The following is a 21,828-nucleotide window of genomic DNA, read 5'->3' on the forward strand; positions in this document are numbered from 1 at the left end:
AGGTGGACGGGTCTCCACAGCATCCTTACTGTCTGCGTGATGTTTTATGTGGTTAATTTAGACTGGCGGCACATGCCATGAAAAATGTGCATCAGATTAAAAGCTATAAATCCGGTTTGTGCGCCGTCACTGTAACTTACACCTGTCGGCGGGCAGCCCTCTATCGCCTGCCACAAACGTGTAAGGACTGGTAAATGCTTTCCGTTGCGCTCCTGTTGTCCTCATGGAGTAAGCAAGGACTGAGTCGACAGAACAATTTATGAGCTTGATTTCTAGTTATAAATGTTGCGTTGGAATTCAGAGGAAATGATCTTGTTGTTTTAAGGCCCATGTTCGTGCTGCTGACACCGAGCGCTTTACAAGTGAACCGGCACACCTGGATCTGTTAAAGAGGAATTGGACTACATTCCTGAAATCGTCTGCCGCATAAAAAGAGACACAGACGGACCAACGTTTATACTGTCGTCGCCCTGTCTGTAGATAAGGCCTGTGAAATGAGGCCGTCATGACTACAGCTTGTGGTACCGGTCATGTGCTGGAGGTTCCCTCGAAGAGCACGGAGCGGTGCAGAAACGCATCCGGAGCCCAAGAGCAGTCAGAGACCGCGTTTGGCAGCGCTAAAGGCCTGTCGAGCCCAACAAGACCATTTAGGCAGCAAGTGCAAACGTCACTACGTGTTGTGTCTCCTGCGCACGTCGACCGAAGGGAGGAAACGGCTCTTGATGGGCGTGAACGAAGTAAACAGAACGATGCGATGGTGGTCGCCGCTTTTTGTGCGCGTGCCTGACGCTGCGCTCCCGCACAGCATCTCTTTCTATGAAGAAAACACCGTCAAAGGTGATCTTTCTCTTCCGTTGCTGAAAATCTGCCAGTTTCCCATTTGTGTGCCTCTTGGTTTTGAATTACAGCACAAAGTTGAATGTTGCACACGTCTGTCAACGGTTGGAGCGTTTCACGTTGAAATATGTGTCGTCGGCTATAGTTACGACAATCAAAATGAATATATTCCATCTGTCGCCATATGATCTGTAACACAAAGCCTGCATGGCAACAGAATTATCAGCATATGACACACATAATTCCATAATGTACTTCCATGCATGATCAGCGTCTATGAGTTACTGTGAAATAACAGATAAGCCGGATGCAGCTGCTGTCACCTTGTGCTGCTGCTGCTGCTGCTGTCATCGTCATTACAGAGCACTGATTTATGTGGAAGGTATATGACTGCTGATGTTCTCTTGCTCGTACTCAAAAGAATGCTGAAGTTTAAAGTGTACATTCGAGGTTCTTTGGCGATGTAAAGAAGAGGTACGCTGGAGCATGAAGAAGCGACGACGTCCGGCGAAAGTGAATTCCAGCCCGTGTTTAGCAATGCTTCGCAGACTCCGCTGATTGAGCAGCCCGGGGGAGTGTGTTTGTATAATCTGAACTCATCGCTGCCCGTGAGCGGTGCCATTTTTACCAGCACTTTCTATTTAGGTCCCTCAGAACTCAAGTTTTCAGCACATGGAGGTATTGTTAATATGCCTTTAAACAGCAGTTTTCTTGTGGTACGATGAACAGAAGATTGGTGCCGTAACACCACTGCAGCACGTTCCCCGGGATGTCCAGCATCTCCCCAAGTCCTTACAGCCCACTTACAAACAACGCGCTGTTATTTTCCGCCTATTTGTGCAACTCAGCTCAAGTACTCTGGGGCTTTAACAGCGGGGCCTCTTCTAGGAATATGACCCTGCAACCTTGTGGTTCCAGTTCCTTAACCACAGTTTGCTAGTACAAGGAGCACTGCATGAAACGGCAGAGAATATCGGCTTATCTTTTTTTCCCTGGGTACGCGGTCAGGTGCACTGCAAATTTATGCTGCTTATTAAGAAGCACGTTGCCACAGTTAAAGAGGGGAAATGATTTATTTGCCAGAGATTATTATGTAATAGGGAGACTTTCTTAGCAGGATGGCTTGTGTCAGCGTCTTCTCCGAGCTCCTGCTTCACTCTGCTTGGCTCACACAGCGCCCGCACCTGGCCTCATACAAACATTACCCTTTTTCGTTTCATGCTGACCTTCCAGTCAGGAAGTGTTTATTCTTGCCGGTTGTCCCGGGAAACACACGCGTGCAGGGAAGGGCTGTAGAAGTTCACAGAGCGAATGGGAAGGGAAGCGAGTGAGCGAGGCTGCGGAAGAACGCCAGAAGGCGTGTAAAAAAAGGCTCCGTCGAGCCCTAGGACAGCTCATTTGCTGCGCTGTGCTCTCCGCTGAGGTCACGGGGCTGCTTGGGATTGCCAGTAGCAACGCTGCCGTGGAACATGCCAGAACCACAACACATCAACTAGTGGAGGTGAGTCCAGGAATGGACCCCTGCCATCAAGGGAACAAGCTCGCTCTGTAGATGATTTTGCCCTAGGTTTCAGTATTGCAGTAACGTGTGAGCGCACGAGACGGTACAGGCAAGGTTCCTCGGTACGGCGGGCAGGGATGGAAGCCAGTGTGCTCCAGAGGAGATGGATGGCAGGACAGGGCTATCAGTCCAGGGAATGAATACTCTCTGCTCCAAGGACCCGTATTAGTTTTAGATATATGGCCTCGGTGTCCCCCCAGCCCAGCCCGGCCCGCCCAGCCGGCAGACAGCGCGTCCTGCGAACCTGTGCCGTACAGGTGTTTTTCTTCACGAATCGCCTCCAGGCTGCACCTCGCCGTCCTCTGCTCCATTCCATTCCATCTTTTTACGTTTGACTGTTTCTATTGGCTGAAGTCACACCTATGTTCACTTGTTCTCTTCAGAGCTGGTGTGTGGATGGCCCTGTGCTGGGGCTTCTTGTCAGTCAAGAGGTGGGAGATGTGTTGCTTAGCAGGGGTGGCTCTTCGATGCACTCAGGAATCTTATGTCAACTGGCCACTTGTTTTAATTAATTATAACCTTGGTTTTGTTAATTTTCACTTAAACAGCTATGTGTTAAGCTTAAGGAGACACTGTAATTTACCTCTTTTTTCGCTCATGTTTCCCCTGACAGGTTGCTAAGTTATTCATGTTGAGACAGTGATGATCAAACACCAAACGTCACTGACCCCTCCAGGCTTAACAGCGTGATGTCCTGCCTGTCGCACCAAATTATTGAAACACCTTACAGTGCCATCGTTCAAGCTTCAGCACAGTTTTTGGTTCTCTAAGAACCAGTCCAGTGGGCACAGTGGGGAATGAAATCACATGCTCTCACTTCTGACATGTCTGTGTGTTCTTCTGCACTTCTATGTAAGGTACACATGTTGCTTTCAAAAATCTACTGATGAAATGTTGCCGGCTACTAATATGAATTATGGATGGGCCCCGAACTCCTCTAGGTGCAGGGAAGCTTTGCTGAAGTTCAAAGGGGGTTTCATGTGGGCTGCTTTGCAAATTTAATATGACCAAAAGCAACAGGCTGTCTGTGGAATGTATGTTGTACGCATGTTTGTTTTTCTTCTTGTGTTAACGGCTCTTCCGTATCATCATTACGTGTTAATTTTTGCTGTCATTCCAGACATCCCAATACTGTTTAATGCAAAGGGAAGTTTAATTAAGATTAAAAATGCCATTAACAGCTCACGTACAGTGGATTATGTGAGCATTTGCTTGTAATATACTACTAATTTGAAGCTAATAACTGATAGTGTTTGCTGAGGGTATTGATTTACAGGTCAAACACCCTTCAAAGAGTCCAAAAAGTGTGATCCATCAAAAGAATCAACAACCTAGTTCACTGTACTTAAATCACGTGTGTTTTATACTATCTGCCGCAGTGTTGTAATAAGCCAAAACTGAGTTGGCGTACGTATGCTTCAGAAAGCTGAATTGTACACTTCGTTAAAACAGGGGATTCTACTGGCAGCTTATCGAGGATATGTAGGGTACAGAGATGCTGGAGGCACACCCCTCCCACCTCCCACAGTGCGCCTGAACACACAGGGCTGCCACGAGTCCCCTGCCCACCTTGTACTGGGTTGCCTTTAGATGGTGTAATTCTGCTCCTTATCTCCCGTTTAAAGCCTGTACCCAAATTAAGTTGTTTTTGACACCTAGATAAGCCCAGTGAAGATGAACCTGCGGGGTGCCAGGCCACCTGCCAACAAACGGTGAAACACTGCAGGACAGACGGAGACGCGAGTGACGTGGTCTCGCCTTTCCGCTTCATTTCTTGTTCACAGTTCATGCCATTTCTGTATGAGTGGAGTGCAGGACACCTGCTGTTACAAGACAGACGTTATGTTGTGCTGCTGGGTCTCCCCCTCACACACACACACACACACACAGTCGTGGTGTCACTGCCCACGTCTGGATGCTGGTGCTGGGTGTCGAGAGTACCGATCTTTCCATTTTTGCCACTGTAACCTGTGCGGTCCTGCCAACCTCAGCATATAAGAAAGGTCCATCTACGTCCAACTTGTCCCGGTGTAACTGCAGTATGTCATTCCCAGATCCATTTCACATTATTCATCCACCTAACACTTCCACCTTATTCATTTAGCTAACACCTCCAAAGCAGCTTGCAGTATTAAGCTACTGTGAGTGATTTACCTGTTTCTGCAGTTGGTTATTTTTTACTGTGTCAATTTGGAGTATTCGCCTTTGATGAAGGGTACTAAAGCCAGAGGTGGGATTTGAAACTGTGTGCTTCAAGTGGAAGGCAGCAACACTAACCACTACGCCACCTGCTGCCCCAATACAGATCCAGAAGGATGCTGACAGGCTCCGCATCACTGGGTGTTTCCCAGTTTGTTTCACTAGCCCAGTAGGTCACATGTCCCAGTAGGCCACATGATTGAAACTGGGCCATTTTTCAGTCCCAGCTCCTTGAGGATCCCATACCTTACAGGTTTCAAAACACATTTACATGAGTATCTGATGCCACTCACTCTAAACCATTACTTTAATAAACCAGTTAGGAGATGAAGTGAAAACCGATACACCCTGCAACCCTTGAGGATGAAGCTACTGACCCGGAATGAGGTCAGCCGAACGGATTCGTCACAGCAGTTTAATAGGTTCATGGGTTAAGAAGATGGTTAGTGGTTAAAGAAGGTGAACCTGTAAATAAAAAAACACTTATACTACGTTGTGGGAGGCCCCTGCTCCTGTGCCTTTGAGTAAAAAGAGCAATACACACAGGCTGCTCTGGTTAAACGTTAAGCATGTAAATCCTGTAATTTAATAGCGGAAAGCCTTGATTGATTTTCAGCCATGAGAGGCAGAGGCTCACCAGAACACCACAGTGCAGCACAAATCTCCTTGCAGCAGGAGATGGTTCGTTAGGGGGGCACGAGAAAGTGTTTTTCCAAGCCGAGCCTCCCCAGCCAGCGTTCCTGTTTGCTCTTCATGAACCCACTGTTATCAGATTACAGGAAACAAGAGAATTTCCCTACTGTATTTGGTTTGTTTGTAAGTGTAGTTGTTCTTAAGCTCCTGTTCACCGTGCTGAAACAGCAAACGTGCATTTTCAAAGTGAGCAGAGGAAAAGAAGTCTGCTGTGCTGACAGATGGTGGAGTGATGGAGATGTCCAACCAAACCAAACACTTTCTCTGGCGATAGCAGCAGCTGTGGTGGTGGAACATCATCAGAAGTTGCTTCTCCTTCTGAACAGCAGCTGGACCACATGCTCTACTGATGTGCACCTGTTTTGCAAAGATCCAGAGCTGCAGATGGGACAGTGCTGGTGGAGACACAGCACAAAGCAGACCTGGACTTTCTCAAATTCTCCGTCTTTCCACAGCTCCGGCCAATATAGCAGACCAACCACCTGGTGGAATAGAAAATATACACGAATCATTAGTACTGTTGGCCATACCCATAAATCTAACGGCAGATAACCCTTCATAAAACGGGGCACACCGTCTGAACTAGCGTATTTGAAACACATTTTGAGTACCTGGTTATAACTGCTTTAGATACAAATGAGGAAACTAATTGTTCAGATTGAAAAAATGAGACAATTTATTGTGACATTTGACAATTCTTTTGTCTGCAAAGTTGCGGAAATGTTGGCTGAACATCTGAGCTCAACGCACGTCTCAGCGCATCCTTCGCGTTCACATCAACGGTTTGAGAACTTCGTGATGGACTGGTGTCCCGTCCTGCGTGTACCCCTCCAACCCTGGTGTCCAGTCATTCTGGGATAGGCTCCAGGCAGCCATGACCCCGGCAAGGACAGACTATTAACGTAAAGTAGTGAGTTCGTCTGTGAGTTTGAGATTTGTCTCCCCACTGAGAGCCACACTAATGCAGAGATTTCAAAGTTGGGAGCCAAAATATGACAAACTCATTTGCCACACACAATTTGCCCCTCGTAGCAGTGGGTGACGGGGTTGCCCACTTGCACTCTAACAGCTGGTTAGTGTATTCTGAGCCGCAGGTTGATAGGACAACAGGAGGGCAGTAATTTGGAAAGTGCGTTCAAGCTGCTGAGGCATATCAGTATGTCTGTTATGTCTATATGCAGCTTGAAATGATAACCGAGCTCTGCACGCTCTATAACAAGGACCTTCTTCCGCTACTGAGTGTGGAAAAGGAGTCTGATAACAGAAGTGCTGGCAACTACCCTGTGAAGCAGCCACTGAGAATCACCCAAATATGACTCATTTACTTTTAGACTGTTGGACCTGGAAGCTTTCCACCTATGAGCTCAGCCACTGTACAAGGCTTGTAATATAATATATATATATATATATATATATTCTGTTTTGTGTATTTATTATTTTTACATTTGTTGTGAAAACACATTCCCAACCAGTACGTAATGGACAGCGCCATTATCACAGCACATTTAATCCAGTCGGTGTGAGGCGGAAAGAGCCAGGTGCTGGCTCATGAGCTCGCTGGGGTACGGAGGTCAGGGCGATTCGTGATGAGCGCTAGCGCATGGAGGACATGGCTGAGTGCTCCAGGTTTCTAGGGAGGCGCACTCCGGGAGCGGTGGAGTGGCAGGGGGCCCTTTTCAGGGGTCATAAACTTCTCTCTCTGTACATTGGATGATGCCGAGGAGCTGGCTCCGCTGCCCTTCGGCCAAAATTACCGTCAGCACGCTGGTCGTGCAGTCAGAGGCTCAAGATAAGCAGAGGCTCCGTCACTTTGCCTCAGAGACAGCATTTTTTTTTCGTTGCGGTTGTTGTCGTTTTTATCTTGAAAGACAGGTTCATTGTTTCAACCCCTGGGTCCTGCGAGCCAATTTATCGCGTCATCTGCCAGAACTGTAACAGGTACAGACTGAGCTGAATCACCGGTGCTCTAATGGGAGACATCGGCAACAACGGCGGCACTGGCTCCAGACAGCGGGCCGTATGTTGGCGCCCTTTTTCCCTCAGCGCTTCCTTGCCTAATTTCACAGATTGCGTAGGACCCATGTGGCGCGAAGCGGTTTAATTGGACTGCGTTGGACGCCTGAAAACAAACAAGACGGTTGAAGAAATCCCCAAAAATGTGGCAGTACGGTATGTTTGGGAGTGTTTCTTCTTCGCGTGCTAAAAAGAGCACAGCTGCTCTGTGCAGTTCCGTCCAGATCGCGGTGCCCAGTTCAGTGGCTGAGCCATAAACTGCTCAAGAGGCTCCGCTGCTCCGTTGGTGTCATTTCCCTTCTCTATCCCTTACTCTTTTCATTCCGGTAAAATCCATTGCTGCCGCAGACATCGTTGAAGGAAGGTACGCAAGACCCGTTCCGCAGGAGAGATACGAGCACGTGATGCGGGGGGTGGACACACCGCTACCCAGTAGCGACGAATCCGAGATGGTGCCTCACGACTTGTGCACCCTACAGTCACCACGCGTTTTCACTACACGTGGAGCTTTTGAACTGTTTATTGACTGTTCAGTTCAATTTATTTTTACAGAGCGCTTTAACACAGGCATAATGCAAGAAAAACAGCTACAAACAAAGAAGACAGTCGACTAATGGCTACCGTAATGAAGTACTGCTATAGAGCTATAAGTATGCCTACTGGCCACCGGGGAAAGGAACAAAAACTCCCAACTGAAGGTTGAGGGATAAAAAACCTCTGGGGGTCCACAGGCCAGTGGCTGCCCGCCCTTCCTGGGCATTCTAGATTAAGTAACAATTGTAAGCCAGTTTAACAAGTAATAATGATACTGTTGCTAAATGGGATCTTTGGATCCCCAGCTCAGCATGGAACACCTCGTTCATCATGGCAGTCGGTCGTCATCCTCAGTCAGCACGGGATTCGTCCGTCACCACCGGCCAGCCTCCTCAAGTCTTATGTAGTGAGGCAGCGCTCAACAAGAAGAAAGAACAGAGTTAGTAATGTGTTACTTAATTTATTATGCATTTTTATAATGGTGGTAAAAAACAACCAAGGAAAGTGGAATTACTTTTCGAGGTTGAATGCCTGAGTGAACATGTTCTGTTCACCGAACATGAACTGTTCACCTAATACCTGCTGCAGGGGTTAAATAATTTTGAGCAAAAGTCTGACAGGGTTGGCCACAGCAAAACTGATTTGAGAGGCACATGCTGGATAGTTTTCTGAATGTGTTTTGGAGAGACGAGTCTCTAGGTCAAGACGTACAGGACCTCGTTACACAGAAGGATTCTGCCATGTGGCATTAAGTAGATAAATGATGTTGCATTTCGTGTTCGCATGTTTCAAATAAGAAATTCTCTCATAATGTTGTCATAAATTTCCCTGACGGAAGAAAGCTTGTCTTCCCCAGGCACTCGCTGTTTATTACCTCTGACAGCGCCGTAAATCAACCTTTAGGAGCCAAGTGGTCCCGCAGTGATGTAACACACATCTGTTAACAAACATGCATTTCATTTTTATTTTGTTGTCACTGAGGAAAATTGAGCAGCTTGGCCACAGAAGATAGTGTGGACCATGGTGCTTAGCAGGCTCTTTCATTCTTGCTTGGTGTTGAGGCAGCAGGAAGTCTAGCGGTTAAAGGACAAAGACTCTCAGCCAGAAGGTTTCCTGAGGCTATAAGTCTCTGAGAAGCTCATTGTTGTTCCGCCTGCAGGGCTCCCGTCCATCAGAGCCATGGGTCAGCCTCTCAGGTGTGGGTGGGCTTTAGCACTGTCCCTCTGTTATTATTGTAGGGAATTTTTACATTTTATGCTTTCAAGAGCAAAGAGAGGACAGAGCAGAAGTCACATGACAGCAGTATGAACCCTCTGCCTCCCCTGTGTGGATGCGATTCGGATTGCGTAGAAAAGTGTCCATTCGACAGGCAGTCGCCGCAGCATGTGACTTTTGGTCGTTTAAGTCGCACACTTAAAACAGCATCTTTTAGACTGATAGCAGATACGACCGAGAGCGAACTTGACCTCTCTCTCCATGGCTCCTGAGTATCACGCCTGCCCCGGAGACTTCCTACACAGGGTGCATTTCCTGCAGCCGTTTCATGTTTGGTATTCCTTTATCTTTTTCCAGGGTTGAATGCATGTACTGAAACCATGACAGCCCAAGCTAGTTCTCTTTTTAACCACCACTTAATGTAATCCTAAAGGGTGCATCTGTGTGCTATTAACTACGGGTTTGTACATGTGAAGGATGACCAGTGGCTGTAGCGGGTTTTCTCTATTGTTGGGCTTCAGTGCAGGGTTCACATGAAGACCTCAGCATGACCACAATATGAAGACCTCAAAGCATCATGTGAGAATGCTGAAACAAGGACGGTGCAGTGTGAGCAAACTGCTTATTAGCCGGAAAATGACTATGTCCTTTAACCAAACCATTGTGAACTTGAGTGAGGTCAACAACACAGCAAGATCAATTTAAACAAAGGTTGACAGGGATTTTCAAAGTGCTGCACAGCAATTAATCCCATTAGTAAACAAAGCAGAGATCATCTTTGTGTGTTGGAGGGAGAACTTGATTGTAATCAGCAGTAATCAGATGAGAGGCTCTGGTGCAGTTCTTGGTCTTTACAAAATCAAGCGCCCGTTCGCCTGCATCTAACCAGTTTGTACCAGGGTCTTGAACCCAGGTCTTACAGTTCATCTCAGGTACTCCACCAGATTCGCTGCCAAAGGTTACAGCTGCTGGGCCTCTGCTGGGATTTGAACCTTGGCCAATCCTTGAACACCTTGTATGACTTGTTTCTGCTCTCAGTAGCCTTTACAGGGATGCGTGCGTGTTCTGTGTGTAGCTGCCACAGTGGCACGTTGATACGTATTTGCAGGTCACCCAGAATCACTGCTGTTCCTTACAGTAAATATGTGTTTTATGACCCCATTGTGTTTCCAGGTCTCCGAAGAACCCCCAACAGAAGATCATCAAGAGGGTGATAGGCTTGGAAGGTGATGTCATCAAGTAAGTTCTGCATTTGTGTTTTCCACCTCAGAGACCTGTGATGTCACCATTGGTACAATGCATTCAATGGCAGCATTACTAGACTTCAGCATGTTGACATTAAATTAATCTTTCATTTTTTTTTCCCCATGATTTGAAACTGGCAGTAAAATCTGTTTAGAATCTATTCTCTGCATATTGCATCAGAACTAAGTGCAATAAATGGGCTACATCAGTGTCGATATTTGATTATCACTTCATCAACGTTAATTAAAGATTCAAAGACACCAGGCGACAGCGGTTGAAATTATGTAGGCACAAATTAATATGCAGCCAACTCTAGTATGCATGCATGCATGACAGAGTCTGTTTGGCAGAGACATTAATTGTACGTTGCTCATTACAAGGCCTGTCGCCACGGCGATCTACAAGAAGGTGATCTTGAAACGTGGGCCTTCGTATACAACAGGATGGATCTGGTTTGAGAAGTTATCTCGGCAGCGGTCACAATGTTTAAACACAGACAGGCCTGGACACCCCTGCTGTTTTGACACTCTGCTCCAACAAAAGGGAAAATAGCAATGTGATGACAGTAATGTTTGTGTGTTTACACACATTATCAGAGGCATCAAATATCCGACCCTGCAAAGGCAGCAGAAGTGCGCTGTGTGGCGTTCGCTGTTGTGAACAATGTTCCCATTTGATCAGAAAGTTTGGGAATCAGAGCACCGAAATATTCCTGCTGTTTCTGTTATAGGCAAGATTAAAGGATTAACACAAGTTTGTAAATCTTGTAACAATGAGATGCGTTTCATTTAACTTCAGTTCTTCTGAAATTTGTAGTAATGTGAGATTTTCCATTTTTTATTTGAGGATGATAAAAACCAATCACACGGACTGTTTAATTCCTTATCAAAGTGACAGCTCACAATCCAACCCTTTTCTCCGCAAAACAAATGTGCACAAGTTCCGACAACTTGGCTCCGGTGAGCAGAAGGGACGTCAATACAAGTTCAAATGTCAATTGACCAACCGTGGTGTAGATTTCGCTTGTCTATGAAGGTTCATAAGGTTGCTTTAAGACTAGAAAGGTTTGTCGTTCATTAACAAGCAGCCTAATAGTCTTTCTTACTTTCACATGTGGTGAGGAGGACAAGGCGCTTTCGTGTTGGACTGACCTTTGTGTCAGTACCACTGCCGGTAGAGAACTCCTGTAGTGATCGCCAGTCTGATAGACTGCTGAGACGAAGTGTGTGATACTGCAGTTCAGTGGTTCCCTTTTTCTGCTGAACAAAAATGTGCACAATGCAGCATCACATTATCAGGAGGAAATTAAATGTGCGTGGAAAAAAAAGGTTTAGTCGTAGCACCAATAAAATGGTGTAGGCCTCCTTTGTGCGCACGCAGGCCCGACTGCTATAAATCAGAGCGATACGTTTAATCAGCACACGATAAATGGCTTTATCCCTCCGAAGAAGAATACTGTCAACCAGTTACACTTGATCTTCCAGGAAACTACCGGGAAAGCTCAGAAACAACCGATTTCAGATGTGAATCCTAACACAAATAGCGAGTGGTTAAGAGACAGTAAGGTCAAATCCAACACTGACCCAGTCTGCTCCGGCATATCAAAGATCTGGGATTAAAAAAAAGAATTTTTAAAAACGTACAAAAAAGATTTTCTTTGTTAATATGCCTGCCAGCACCATGATTGCAGAACAATTTTCCAGTTTCAATCAAATTAAACTGTTAAATAACTGCATGGGTAGAAATGGCTACCCACACCATTTGAATTCCTGTCTGGTCACAGCTGAACGGAAGCTTTAAACCCCTTTAATTAAAACACAATTTGTGAGCAGCCTGCCCAGTTGAGATGTGCGTGGCACCCTCTGTATCGATCTGAGCTACATCCTGAGGAGGCTCGCTCGGCGTCTCTCCTCTGCAGACCTTCTCCGACGTGGTTGATTCACAGGTCTTCACTCCTGGTTCTGGACTGCTGAGACCGGTTCCAGCTCTGCCTCTACCTGAGCGTTTAAGTACCTGAGCGAACTAATTATTTTCCTCATTTAACCGATTTGGCAGTGTCTCTGAGTATGCAGGTCATTAGTTTACAGAGAGCTGGAAAACCTCCAGCGTCAGCAGTGGGCACCGGTGGCAAAGGTGACTAAGGTATTGACAGGTGGATTTAACTCTCCTCATAAAAACGCTTATGGTCGAGGTATTTTTACACTTTTTGGTTACTTCTGCACGTCAGGTCTAAATCGGTTCCAAATTCCAGTACCACATTTATACATGTCCAAACTTTGTGAACTTATTACTAATAGAGATACTGGAAAAAAAATGTATAAAAGCAATTTTGCAACTTCACAGTTTGTCTTTGTGAGAGTCTCACATAGGCAACAATATAAACACAATCAAGGTGGAAGAGCGGAGTGTTACGAAGATCTACCGAAATTCTCCGTCAGGGGTCTCTGCTGTTTTTTTCTTCACCCAGTTATCCACACTTTTTGGTACATTATTTTACTATATATACATTGACATCGCTGACTTTGGATTGTTGTAATTTGAAGAAATATTATCCTTCAAGTTGTTGCAGTAAAACTGTAAATGTTAGTGGCTAAACATGTTTCTTCCCAACATAACACACTTTTGAGTAGCAAACTTTAAGCCAGTTTTACGACTTTTATTATGCTTGCTTAGTTACACCGTGTTGTCAACACTCCTGCCAGGGGTCTCAAAACACTAAGGTATGTGCACAAGGTGTTTTATCTCACACCCCATTATACAGACCTAATTTTTTAGCGAAAACATCCGTATACCAGGAGTCTATAAACTGGGGGTTATTTTAAATGGGAAAAAGTGCATTCTTGGATTCACAGACTTAAGAACAGTCTCAAGAAAGAATAATCAAAACATTAGGATGATAAGATATTAAACATAATCATAAGGAAATTAAAGACTAAATTAGGGAAGAAATTTTCTTTTTCACTAAACTGCTGTACAGTAAATACATGTAAACTTATGAAAAATACAGTGTATTTATATTTACATATATATATTACAAATAGGGGGTGCGGTGGCGCAGTCCTACTCTCCGGTGGGTCTGGGGTTCGAGTCCCGCTTGGGGTGCCTTGCGGCGGACTGGCGTCCCGTCCTGGGTGCGTCCCCTTCCCCCTCTGGCCTTACGCCCCGTGTTGCCGGGTAGGCTCCGGTTCCCCGTGACCCCGTAAGGGACAAGCGGTTCTGAAAATGTGTGTGTGTGTGTGTGTATATTACAAATATTTGCATTTATTCATTTAACATACACTTTTCCTCAAAGCAGCATACGTCTCAGAGAAGAACAGAAAAAGTGCATTTCATCAGCAGAAGACATTTGAATGCAGACAAGATTTTTGAGTACAGTAAATTGGTCACATACCACAGAATAAACCAATGTACATTACATGAGTAGTTGCATATACTTAATACCAGGAGCAGTTGGTCCATATACCGAACATGGATACAACTTTTCTAGGGTAAAAACATTATACTGAAAGTCTGTACACCGGAAGTCCCTATACCGTGGTATATCTGTATTCATGCAGAAAAGAACCAAAAGGAAACCAATTTAGAAATGAAAGTAGAAAGAGTGCATGAAGATATAATTTAATATGATACTGAATTTATATTGAACAATTATAAATATAATACAATTATAAAGATAAACAATTAGTATTGTTTTAACAAGAATAATGTGTGTAATTTGTGAAAAAATATAAGAAAGTACTATTGTACAACATAGCATTCAATTATTTATATATCCTCGTGGTTTATAGAAAACAGTGTAAAGGGGGCTTGCAGCTTACGACGAAGTCTACTTGCAACAAGGCTGTCAGAGCAGAAACCTTTTGGTAAGTTGAGGACCAAACATGTAACTGTTGATGAGGATATAACATTTAACATTTTAAATATATAACATTATATTTCCACACATGTTCCGCATACCCCAGATTCATGGGCTTTGCATTAAGAGTTATGTCCATGTTCAGCACAAATTACTTCTGTGAACAGATGTTCTGTTATGAATATCAAACAGTTAATATACTTATAGCTGCGATGGCTCTCCCATGATACACTGCTGTTCAAATTTAATAGTATTTGTACAAAATTTAATTATATTTGCTTTTGTTGTACAGATTTTTGTAGTTGTTCCTTGTGTTTTAGGTTTGTACTGCTGGGTTATGGGCAATAAAGGTACAAAGTATGAGTTCCTGGAGGCAGGGTGTTACAAGGTGGTTTCCAGCACAGTGACACTCATTTGAATGGTGTTCATTTCAATGCATAAACAAACTTCAAAGATGGCATGCTATGATTGAGATGTGTTTTTTAATTCATCAATACAAAATGTCTTAGTTTTTGGTAGCAGCACTGCAGGAGTGTCAAACATATGGTCTAACAAATGAACAATACTGAATGAGTATGGCTGAACTGAGCCTTAATATTGACAGTGGCTACAAATAGTGCTTATTCACTCTACTAATTATTTTCTTCTTTGTTATACAAATATAGTGCTTAACAGTGGCCTGCAACAAGCTCCATGATTCCTATTCAGGGACAGCTGGTAGCGTAGTGGTTACAGCTACTGCCTTTGGACCCAAAGATTGTAGGTTTGATTCCCACCTCTGGCTGCAGTACCCTTGAGCAAGGTACTTACCCTCAATTGCTCTAATATAAATTATCCAGCTGTGAAAGTGGATAAATAGTTGTAAGTCACTTTGGAGAAAAGTGTCAGGTAAATGTAATGCTCTATGAAACAAGTATAACACCTCTGGGACAAAGGGAGTTACACTGGTGCAAATGGCAGGCGCTGTATATGTGAAAGCTTGTTGGGACCTGCTTAGACACAGTAACTATAGTCTATAACTACAGTATGGGGTCCCTTTTTAAAACTGCACTCATTCTTTTTTATTTTAGAGTCTCAGTCTGTACCATAAGAGCACCCATTTGAATGTGAGTGTAGTGTCTCTTGCTCCCTAGGGGTCCCACCTGTGGTTGTAGGTGCTTTTTTGTAGTGACTTCTGCAATTAAGGGTCGATTGTGAAGAACAACGAGGCGTTCACAAAAACATGGGAGGTGAGACTCCTTCGTGTACCTGTGCTGACTGGTGTGTGCCGAGGCCTTTTCGTGCACAACGGTCGCCAAGGGTGCTGAAGTTGCTAGGGGCAGCAACACTCAGCTTCTTTGGAGTTTACATGAAAAGATGCTGCTGGGGGAGGAAGCGCTCGTTGATAAGCGCATACTGCTGTGAAGTGACGTATGAAATGTCTCCAGGACCACAGACCATCCCTCAGGCTGAAATTCTGAAGCAGAATCTATGTTTCATCAGGAGGGTCTGTGATAGCCTCGGCTGCCTGAACACGGCAGAGGTCACATGAGCACGATCCAATGATGTTAGCGATGCCGTCACCAATCTGTTCGGCTTTGACCACATTGTGGTGACGCATGCGGACTGTCCGATGCCCTCGCCAAGCACCGATCCCGCTGTTCCATCCCCGAAGACGGCTCTGATCAGCCCTCGGTCCAAGACTGAAAACAACCGAGTGGTGAAGAAACACTCAAGAAACAACCTGAATGGAATACTGACCGACGTAAAACGGGTCTAGTCCCCAGTGCGATAACCAAGTTCACCACTCAGCTGCTAGGGTACTAGTCAACAGAACTCACAAACAAGAAGGCGGGGATAAACGCACTAGCTGTCAAATCCCTGAGCAGGAACCTAGACTGATGGAAAGGCAAACACTTTCATTACATTGGATTGTGTGTGGATTTTGCAGGCCCTGCGGGAGCCGGGATGATGCCCATCGTTCCCCCCCAGAGTGCTCCCGGTGCTCTCCTGAACACTCTTCAGTCATTATCCTTGTGTACGAGCACACCCGAATCTGGTGTAAAAACCCTGAGCTGTGCTAGTCCCCCTGGATGGGGCCATCTGCTTGGTAGAAAAAGGGAAAAAAAAAAAAAAAAATACAGTAAAAAATATAAATAAATAAAATAACGGTAATTAAGCAGCGCACTGCTAAGTGTGCCACGCGTTCAGCTGAGCTGGCAGAATGTGACCTTTCCATAAATTAGAGTTGCTTTGAAAACCTCTGGTGCCGAAGCCCCGCTTTCATTAGCTGCTGTTATCATTTCCAGCACCTGACAGGGGGCACAGCGTCACTGGCCAGCCTGCCAGCTCATCTTTCATACCCTGCTCCTTCTGCCATTTCAGAGCAATCCTGCACTTCAGTCAAATGCATACAGAGCGTTCTGTGCCCCTCTTTGCGGTGATGGGGTGAGGGTATATCCCTAGCGGCAGGCTTGTTGACACGTTGCTCATCTGCCAGGTGAAGACCAGAGAGCTGATGAGAGAATGAGGCTATATTTAGCGCTGGGGTTGGGGCCGTAACTTAGCTGACTGATCACAGGGATAACGAGGCGATCACAGATCATGACAGCAAAGTCTGTGCGAGTGCCAGAGTCACAGGTGGCATGCTGATCACAGATCAGTAGCTAAGATTTCGGTCGGCCTCTTCTACAGCCCAGCTACTACTCCAACCGTGCTTTGAGCCCGAGTGCTGGAGCGCCTCCATCCACCTGGCCTTCCTGCTCACTCTAATCCTCTGCCATTCCCAGAGGCACGACAGGAGGCTCAGGCACTGGAAGTAGGGTCGCGGGGGGTATCTGCAGGGCTTCTCTGTGGGCAAGTCAAAGGGCTACACTGGTCCTTCAGATCCTTGTCACATTTTTCCCTCTCCCTCCCCAGGACTCGAGGATATAAAAACCGATACGTGAAGGTGCCCGATGGTCACTTTTGGATTGAAGGCGACCACCACGGCCACAGCATGGACAGCAACACTTTTGGACCTGTAAGTACCGCGCTTATACCATACGTGCCTTACTTCACCCTCGGAAACTGTGGAACAGCCACGGGAGAGGAGTGCCGGTACATTTACCGTGGCCGTGCGCCATGTCACAATACGCTAACAATTTGCTCCGAGACGATAACGATGTCAACAGAAAAACACCGCAGTGTGGTGTGGCATTGGACATGATACAGCAAGGGGTCCTGAGGGGACCAGTGTGGAACGAACCTCTTCATTAACATGCCCCCCGCCAAGATGTACTGACAGGATGAGGCCCTTATCCAGCACTTTATCAGTTCCCTGCCAGTCACGTTGTCCTAGGAGCCCCACGAGAGGAATTTCTACACTGGCTGCCAGTTAATACGAAACAAGCATACACTCTCAGAGTAGTGACACGTTGTCTTAAGGGAATGGTGGGCCAGCTGGGCCCAACTCCTTCTAGCACCATCCAGTCCTTTAGTAGGGTCTCTCTGGTTTTGTAATGTTATGAACAGCATGGGGGAACAGCGATAGAGAGAGAAGCAGCACACCGACATGTTGCAAATACATCCACATACACACAAAATAAGGGCAAAGGTTTCCATTATTTTATGCCAGGTATGTAAGCCTATGTTCCATAACTTCATCGAAACAAGAACTTGGCTTGTGGTTTAACAAGAAAGTAGATGGGGACGAATCTGACTTTTTGTCCAAGGTTCTTGCATGATTGAGTGAACCTCATTGCAGTCAGTGTGTGTCCTTGCAAATTCCCAAAATGACTGTGTTGAAGTGTCCGCAATGGCCTTTGCCTTACTGGAACACACGGAGCGGAGTCCTTGGACCCAGAAGCAGGTGTTTATTAGAATGATGAGAACCAAAGGGGCAGGCAAAGCTAACCGAAGAGCAAACGTCGTAACCGGGGCAAACCAGAATCGGAATCCGAGAGACGGTAACGAAGGTCAGGGAGCCAGAAGAACTCATCCGAAAGGGCAAGGGAGGAACAAGGAAACAGGGAAAAGGGCAACTGGAAACACGGAGACAAGGAGCACGGTGAGTAGTCGCGATGGTGGTGGTTGTTCAAGTGAGATTCCACGATTCGGTGTGTCTGAGCAGCCCTTTTCTGCTTCATCCCCCTGATGCGCTGCCGGTGCGTTCGTTCCATCTGATGTCGTGGGTGTAACAGCCTTACATTTAAAACACAGCTGATGACCCTAGGAACACGCTATGAAGATGGAGTGGAGTAAGTTAGATTCTGTAAATGAACTTGAAGTTTTGTTCCCGGATGCTGATGGAGGTGCAGGCAAGAGGATGTCTGCACATAGAGAGAAAACGTTTATCATCCCTCAACGACAAGTCAGGGTCATGTCGTGGTCATGTTCCCATCACGCCCTTGATGCATCGTACGAACCACTACCAACACTTGTTAAAGCAGTATATAATGCCAGAATCAGACCCCAGAATGAGCTGTTTTTCAGCTTCAGCTAATTCTGTCTACTCTCTTTAGACCGCCATTTTATTCCACCCGGGTGTCCCTGTTTATGACCTGTGCTACAATGTAACAATGACGGCGTCCGGTCAGGAATCGTCACATTTTAAAAAGGTTGAATTAGCTCTACTAATGACTACCAAAATGAGAAGTATGTCCTTCCGAGTGTCCCGACAGTACACTAAAGCGTTTGGTTGCAAACCCCGAGCAGAAGGGCCCATGTGGCAGGGTGCCCTTGCTTTCAGGAGGTTAATTCCAGCCGTGAGGCGACCGCCGCGGCTTTCATTAGTCACATATGAATTACTTTTGTAGTAGGACGAAAACTGTTAGCCCAGGAAGCCACCAGAGGATGAAAATTCTATTTCTTATTTGAATCTTTTAACTCTGCACTTGACATTTAAAACGCTTTCCTGAAATGCCAGTGACTGAGAGTGGTGTCGTAATTATTTTCCGCCGTTCATATTGTGTCGCCGGGAGGACGCCTCGGCGAACCCAGCGTCTGCACCGAGTTCAGGGCTGGGTGGAAACCGTCCTTCACCTAGCTGGAACATAAATCAGCAGGCTCTAGGAACACGCTCTAGGAATTGCTTGGCGATACATGTGCCCAGTTTGTTTAACATTTGCGTGTACCGGCTGAAAAATAATTGCGCAATGTGCAAAAGTTGGGCCTTTTGTGATGAAACCCAAGAGTAAGGTATTGGGTAGCATTGCATTAGAATTTAAGGCCGTGACCCTGATGAATAAAGGAGGTGTAATATGTCATCGGCGACACTCTTGCTAAATTGGGTTTGTCCCCCGGATCCGTGGGTCCTCCAGGGTACCGCAGGCCCCTGATTCTGCTCTCATGCAGTAAATCCTGCGGCTGCCTGGGGAGTTCTCGGCCCGTGGGGGTTTCTGGGAGCGGTGGCTGGAAATAAACACACCCTGGAGCATGCCGTCTGCCACGAAGCTCACTTGCTAACAGCTCTGCACGGAGACATGGAGACATCTTGGCTTGTTCTCCTGTTTCCAATTAATTACATTCTATTGCTGTTGCCCAAAGTTCACATGGCATTTACACTTATTTATCTGACACTTTTCTCCAAAGCAGCACACAGTGTTAAGCAACTTAGGAATTACCTATTTATACAAGTGGGTAGTTTTTACTCTGTCAGTTCAGGATAAGTACCTTGCTAAAGGGTACTACAGCAGGAGGTGTGACTCGAACCCGGGTCCTTCACGTCCAAAGGCGGCAACTGAAACCACTAGACCCCATGCATTTGTTACAGTGTAGCTGGAGATACTGTACTCGTACCGCAACTTTGGTATAACAATGAAAAAGACTGCAAAGTAGGTAGACTTCCAGAACCTGTGTTGAAGTGATTGAAAAAGCGCAGGAATAGCTGGGGGTTCAGAGGCTCCACACGGGCGAAGGGCTGCCAACCGCCATGCTCCCTGTTTAATGCGAGGCCTCCGCCGCCCTCCTGCCGTCACTGTACGTGACCCCAAAGCGGCATGATAGTCTGCCGTGAAAAGGAGGCGCTGTCTCTGGGGCTCTGCCACTCCGGCGCTCCTGCACTCCGCCAGCTGTTCACACCAGTAGCTGTTGGACACAGCTGTGTGGGACTGCACTCACTAAGTGGCATCCATCCTCCCGTGTGCCTCGATAATTCCGTAGTGGCATTGGGGCTTTCTTATTTTTAATTAATTCCGGTTTCCTTTTCCTGTTAGCAAGTTTAAAATTTATCAGTGCAGGTTACCCATTCTGAGTTTTGCAAATGGTTAAAGTAAAAGGGATAAAATGGTTTAATAAATGCATGAATTTCTGTGTAGTAGCAGGTAGAAAAAATGGTTACGGTGTTGACAAATACACAAATACACTCTTCTAAGAGCTATATGACCACTGCAACCCTTTATCTGAGTTGCATTATGCACTCGTACGTTTTTACTTTTTCCAAACATATATATTAGGTCTCTGCAGTTGTGGCCCAGTTCTGTTCTTCTGCTTTTTTTTTTTTTTTCCTTTAAAAAAAGAAAAACACTTGTGGCTTATTTTGTTGTTTAAGATGTGAGCGTGTGAACGGTGAAGTCCGACCTAATTTTTTATTTTCCTTTTTTCTGGAACCAGTCATTTGTAGAACGTAAATTTAGTCGCATTTTGACCAACCGTCATCACTGCCGCTGCTCCTGGACCGGCGAGCTGTGTGTGTGAGTGTTTCCGAAGGACACACACCGTGCCACAGCCATCATGTTCTCTGCAAGGAGTGAAATAACTAGTCTTGGAAAAGCGCCTTCCTGCCAGCCTTCCAGGTCACTTTCTATTACTGTAACACATCCATTATCCAAAACAGTCACAGGACTCCCCTGAGAAGCGCAGAAATTGAAAGCTGTATGTGAGACGTAGCTACTAAAAGACCCGTCAGGTTTGGTGAATTTAAAAGCGAGAGACAGTCACTGTGTGTCTGTGTGTATGTATGTAGGTCAGCGATCAGCAGCTTTCGTCCTGCCCATCGACACACTACGTAGTTTTGTTGCAGCCTTCACTGAGGAATCACGCTCACGTAATGAAGACAGATGAGCTGTTTTCACCATGTGTCTATATGACAGCTGCAGATGCATCCATTCCATGTGAAAGGCACATCAGGGGTCAGTTTTCTTTTGCCTGACAGTACGTAACAGGGCAGAATGTGAGGGGAAGGTGACCTGTGGGCACTGTGCTAGCATTTAATACAGCTGTCCAAGGTACCCCTGTTTGAGGATCATTTCAGAACATACTTACCCCAAAAAAAAAATATTTCCGCCTCCCAAAGTCAAATTGCTATGAGTCTGATCCATCCATCCATCCATCCATCTGTAAATTTCAATTTGCTACCTTGCTTTAGAATAATTTACCTGCAAAATATTCTTCAGAAAGGCTTCTTAAACCAGACGCTGGTGTGTAACTGATTAGCGTGAGATCTGAGCGAGTTATTGGATGTTATTACAATCTCAGTGGCATGTGATGCACAGAAGCAGGTATGTGTCCTTGAGCAAAAATACATTCTATTCATTGCCTTTGATGGCCTGTTTTTTAAGCATAATTCAGTAAAGCAGCATAAAATATTTTCACACACAGCCTACGAAAGGTATTTTTACTGGAAATTCAGACAGTGAAGCATTTCCTGGTGCCCAGTAAGCTACCCTTATTCTTGAGTGCTGTGATTATGTTCCCCCCAGCAGGGCCTTCAAGGAAA

At 45.7% G+C, this 21,828-nt stretch overlaps 2 protein-coding genes across 4 annotated transcripts in view; both read left to right on the forward strand.

Annotated features, from left to right (window-relative positions):
* Positions 1–21,828, forward strand: part of immp2l (inner mitochondrial membrane peptidase subunit 2) — a 150,566-nt gene that overhangs the window by 124,212 nt on the left and 4,526 nt on the right. For 2 of the 3 annotated variants that reach the window (XM_018747283.2, XM_018747282.2), the window contains exons 4-5: positions 10,226–10,291; positions 17,052–17,154. In XM_018747283.2, coding sequence (XP_018602799.2) covers positions 10,226–10,291; positions 17,052–17,154 — 169 coding nt within the window. Of the gene's footprint in view, positions 1–10,225; positions 10,296–17,051; positions 17,155–21,828 lie in introns of those variants that run through there. The other variant, XM_029249022.1, reaches the window with a different exon arrangement.
* The window catches only part of tnni4a (troponin I4a), a 67,079-nt gene continuing 62,375 nt past the window's right edge, over positions 17,125–21,828 (forward strand). Inside the window, exon 1 of the mRNA XM_018747285.2 lies at positions 17,125–17,154. The gene's annotated coding sequence lies outside the window, so the exon portion shown is untranslated. The remainder of the gene's footprint in view (positions 17,155–21,828) is intronic.

The sequence above is a fragment of the Scleropages formosus genome, chromosome 2 (genome assembly GCF_900964775.1).
Source record: "Scleropages formosus chromosome 2, fSclFor1.1, whole genome shotgun sequence".
NCBI classification, from domain to species: Eukaryota; Metazoa; Chordata; class Actinopteri; order Osteoglossiformes; family Osteoglossidae; genus Scleropages; species Scleropages formosus.